Below are 4,844 nucleotides of genomic sequence, written 5' to 3'. Positions count from 1 at the left end.
CATCCCCCTGCGTCACTACTACCACCGCCACACTCGCAGCATCTTCTGGGAACTGGAGGTGAGGCTGTGTTTTCTCTCGTCCTCAACTCCTTCAGTCATCTTCTTCTGCCTTTGTTGGCTACAAATCTTACATACTTTTGAATTTCTTACAAGTTGACTTTTATGTATGTGCATGGCTCACATTAAGTGTAAGCGTGGGAATGTGAAACAAGGGTGGGGGGGATGGCACAGTCGGTAGCGGCGCTGGGTTCAAAACCAGTTGTTGCTTTTGGCGTGGGTGGGTTTGATCCCCACGCTCGGCGAGGGATTTGTTTCCCACAAACAACCTTGTGTGACTCACTTTTGGTGTCTGAACGCCCCCGTGTGCATGCATGCGCACGATAAAGAACCAACATTCACAGCAAAATGATCAGGGCTTTGAAACATGCATACACGCATGCAGGAGAGAAAAAAAAGGGTAGCGCCGTACTGGACGGCAGTTCAAGACTCAACTCAAAAAGACTCAAAATGTTACTGTCTTTATAAAAACAAGGACATTTGCCATGCAGTGTCAGGCGGTTACAGACATAAAACACATCCCATTTACTAAGAATTGAGAGTTGTACTAAAAGCTTTCCCAGTGAGAAGGCAGCCGCAATTTCCCGAGAGGGTAACATTACAGGACTATAACTAAAATCTTATCTTCATCCTTATGAATTAAGCTGAAATACCCGGGAAAGTGACCACCCTGCTTCTATCCTTCAGGACATCATCCCGTTCGGCAACCACCCGGTGTTCCGTTACCTGTGCGGGTGGATGGTGCCGCCCAAGATCTCGCTGCTAAAGCTGACCCAGGGGCAGACCATCAAGGAGCTGTACGAACGCTACCAGGTCATCCAGGACATGCTGGTGCCGCTCAAGGACCTCGGAGAGTCCCTCCAGGTCTTCGACAAGGAACTCAAGGTAAAGGGAGAGAGAGAAATTCATTTTTTACGCCCTCACGGCAAAGCCATTAGGAGCATGTTTCCGGGTTTTACCCCGACTTTAGATTTACTTTCTTTATTTGGTGTTTAACGTCGTTTTCAACCACGAAGGTTATATCGCGACGAAGGAAAGGGGGGAGATGGGATAAGGGAAAGGGGGGAGATGGGATAGAGCCACCTGTTAAGTGTTTCTTGTTCACAAAAGCACCAATCAAAAAATTGCTCCAGGGGCTTGCAACGTAGTACAATATATGACCCTACTGGGAGAATGCAAGTTTCCAGTACAAAGGACAAAACATTTCTTACACACTGCTTGACCAAAATCTTTACAAACACTGACCACACTCTATACAAGAACCACTTAACAAGGGTAAAAGGAGAAACAGAATCCGTTAGTCGCCTCTTACGACATGCGGGGTGCAGAGAAATAAGGATGTGGAAAAGAAGACTTTTGGTAAGTGAAATAAAGGTGATGGATCCAGTCAGGTAGAAATAAGACAACAAGAAAGAATTGGAAAACTGCAGGGAATAGTAGGGAGAGTTTTCTTGGAAGGAAATATAGGTGAAAGGACTGGTAAGGCAGAAATAAGACAAAAGAAGAGAAGTAAAGGGGTGGGGTAGCTCTGTTTAAACGCTCCCGCCGCGTGAAGGCGACCCCATGGGAGCCGACTTTAGATGAGATACACAACAAGTGTATGCGTGTTTAGGTGGTATCAGCCATCTGCATTTATGGCAAAATGACTGAGGTCTTTTACAAGCCACTGTGGTGACATGGATACCGTCTCTGGGTCTGCACATAAAATGACTGAGGTCTTTTACAAGCCACTGTGGTGACACAGGGGTGGGACAAGGATACCGTCTCTGGGTCTGCACATAAAATGACTGAGGTCTTTTACAAGCCACTGTGGTGACACAGGGGTGGAACATGGATACCGTCTCTGGGTCTGCACATAAAATGACAGGTCTTTTACAAGCCACTGTGGTGACACATGGGTGGGACATGGATACCGTCTCTGGGTCTGCACATGAAATTGACCCATGTCCGTCCCGGCCCGGAATCGAACACGCTACCCTAGGATCACAAGTCCAGTGCTCTACCACCTGAGCTACCCCTCAAGGTAAAGGTGGCTGCACTTGGCATTTATACGTGCTATGGTAATGCAAGAGATAGCTCAGTCGGTAGCGGCGCTGGCTTGAAACCAGTTTTCGCTCTCTGCGTGGGTTCGACCCCAACGTTCGGAAAGAATTTATTTCATAGAATCAACTTTGTGCAGACTCTCCTTCATGTCTGAACACCCCCATGTGCACACATGCGCGCGATCAAGTTCACAGCGAAAGCCTCAGGGTTCGGAAACATGAATACACTCATGCCAGAAAAAGAAGGGAAAGACTCTGGTTATGCCGTACTGCATGGCAGCTCGGTCGACCCAGTGAGAAAGCAGCCAGAGTTTCCGTGAGGGTAACTTCACAGGACGACCCGTGTCTAACCCCGATTCGAACACATGACCCTAGGATCACATGTCTAGTGCTCTGGCCCCCCTTTGGTTTAAACAATGTTTATTCATATTTACATGTTCAGGAAATGTACATCGACATAGTGTGAAGACAACAACAAGCCTACGGCTTATGGTGGTGTCTTCAAACACATTTACAATAAGAATATGGCAGACAAGCCCTTACACAGTAAATAAAAACAAATAAATCCGTAAATTTTACTCAAAATATTTACCAAATTTAGGAGAGAAAAGAAAAGACGAAAAGAAGGTGGCCCTCCTTTGAATGTGTACACATTGTTTATTGATTGGTGTAATCATTCAGTCTTTAATTCATTGATTAATTAGAACTGTCACCCATTGTGGCTTCATCCTCTGTACGCCTCATAACCTGGTCTTTTCCTTCACTGGTTGTTTGGTTTAAATTGTATTCAATTTTGTATCGTGAAATAAACAACATTTGGCATTTAGGATTTCTCACTCAAACCATAGACCAAATAGCCTGGACCGCCAACTCGTCACGTGACCCTTCGAGGTTACGACTCTAGACTTTCAGGGGCGTGTCGCGTCCGATTTGAAAGGCCAGCGATTCGAAGACAGTGAAAAGAAAGCACGCTCCAGTTATTTGTGACAATGGGAGGTGACAATGAACTGGATTTTCCAAAACTTTAAACTAAACTTAACAAAACTCATCGAAAAACATGTTCCATATGCACTTTTGCTGAGTTTATTTTAGCATTTTCAGAACTTACCTAGGCAACTTCGTCCGGCATGTTTACAATCGACACCGGATATGACATCCCCATGATTTCTGAAAGGCATGTAAGCGTAGGTTCCTAAATGCGAGAGGCCGCTACCTCGTAATAGAGAGAAAGAGCGGAGAGAGAGCTAGTTGGCGGTCCAGGATAAATGGTCTATGCTCAAACATAGGGCTTATTTTTAAGCAATCCTTGTGAAGACATAACAGTGGTAAGCACGATGGTGGACTAATTTGAAATACTTATTTGAGAAAACTAAAACAAACAAAAAAGGGGTGGGGGTGGTAATACAGAAGGTGATACAAAAAAAAGGGACACGGAGAAAACAAAAAATTTTGGGAGACTGAATCTGATTACAGTAATACTAAGTGCTTGTGGTAATACTTGTTGTTGACAGCTGTTCCCCCTGTGGCTGTGCCCCTTCAAGCTGTACGCGTGGCCGGGCATGGTGCACCCCGAGGGCGGGCAGGACGAGATGTACGTGGACATCGGGGCGTACGGTACCCCCAAGCAGCCTCACTTCTCCACCATCCCCTCCACCAAGAAGCTCGAGGCCTTCGTCATGAAGAAGAAAGGGTGAGATCAAAGTCATTGGTTCTTCTTCTTCTTTGTTCATGGGTTGAAACTCCCACGTTCACTCATGTTTTCGCACCAGTGGGTTTTTACGTGTATGGCCCTTTTTCCCCCGCAATTCAGGCAGCCATATGCAGGGGAATTGGTTCATTTCAATGCAAAATTTAAAAAACCCAGAAAAGTATGTTAACGGAGGCTTTAATTCATTACCAAAAAAAACCAAGTTACGTTCACTGATCTTATACCTAGCGGTATTTTAAAGTGGACAGACAGACAAAGACTTATAAAACAGTAAATAAACTTATCTGACAGAACAACTTATTTCAGATGGCACAAGCGAGACATTGTTGAAGATCAGTGAATGTCACTGTTTTTTCCAATAACATGAGGCAGTCTATTTGTTTTTGGATTTAATTTCAATGCTATTTATTCTCTCAAGTGCCGAGAGACTGGTACCGAATGACTCGCTTATTACTGTCTCTACTTAGAGTGGTTACGTCCCTTTGTATGCTGGAAAGAGTGAGGTGTCAGGCAGATCATTATCTTGGGGACAGAAGTTCTGAATGCTCCAATTCAGGGAAAGCTGCTTGGATGCCAGTCAGTCTTGAGCTTTCTATTTCCATTTCCACTACTTGATTATCCTATTGCTGGGAATTTCAGGTTTCTTCCTCCTAGTGGAAAGCTAGCAGCAACAAAGTCGCGCTTCCCAGGTCTTCGTGTGTTTTTGTGCAATCAGCCTTCTGCACTTATGGCAGAATGACCAAGGTCTTTCATGTACCACGGTGGTGACACAGGGGTGGGACATGTGTCCCGTTTCTGAGTGTGTACTTCAAGTTGACTCATGTCCATCCTGGCCTGGGATTCGAACCCTGACCCAAGGATCACAAATCAAAAGCCCTACCAATTGAGCTACAAGTTTTTCTCTATGGATTTGTTTCCCTTGGATTCTTTGGAACTCTGTCTCTGACATGAAATGACCTGATTCTGGGATTCCTGTTTTTCTGATAGCTTGTCTCATCCATGGTGTCAGATGCTTGACTTCTTATGCTGTGTGTGAA

At 45.0% G+C, this 4,844-nt stretch overlaps 1 protein-coding gene across 1 annotated transcript in view; it reads left to right on the top strand.

The window, feature by feature from the left end:
* The first annotated feature begins 6 nt into the window (after positions 1-6).
* LOC138966100 (delta(24)-sterol reductase-like) overlaps positions 7-4,844 on the top strand; it is a 9,510-nt gene continuing 4,672 nt past the window's right edge. Inside the window, exons 1-3 of the mRNA XM_070338179.1 lie at positions 7-58; positions 745-942; positions 3,611-3,789. Coding sequence (XP_070194280.1) covers positions 796-942; positions 3,611-3,789 — 326 coding nt within the window. The 5' untranslated portion in view covers positions 7-58; positions 745-795. The remainder of the gene's footprint in view (positions 59-744; positions 943-3,610; positions 3,790-4,844) is intronic.

Source organism: Littorina saxatilis, linkage group LG5 (genome assembly GCF_037325665.1).
Source record: "Littorina saxatilis isolate snail1 linkage group LG5, US_GU_Lsax_2.0, whole genome shotgun sequence".
Taxonomy (NCBI): Eukaryota; Metazoa; Mollusca; class Gastropoda; order Littorinimorpha; family Littorinidae; genus Littorina; species Littorina saxatilis.
This window is presented reverse-complemented; position numbering and strand designations above follow the sequence as displayed.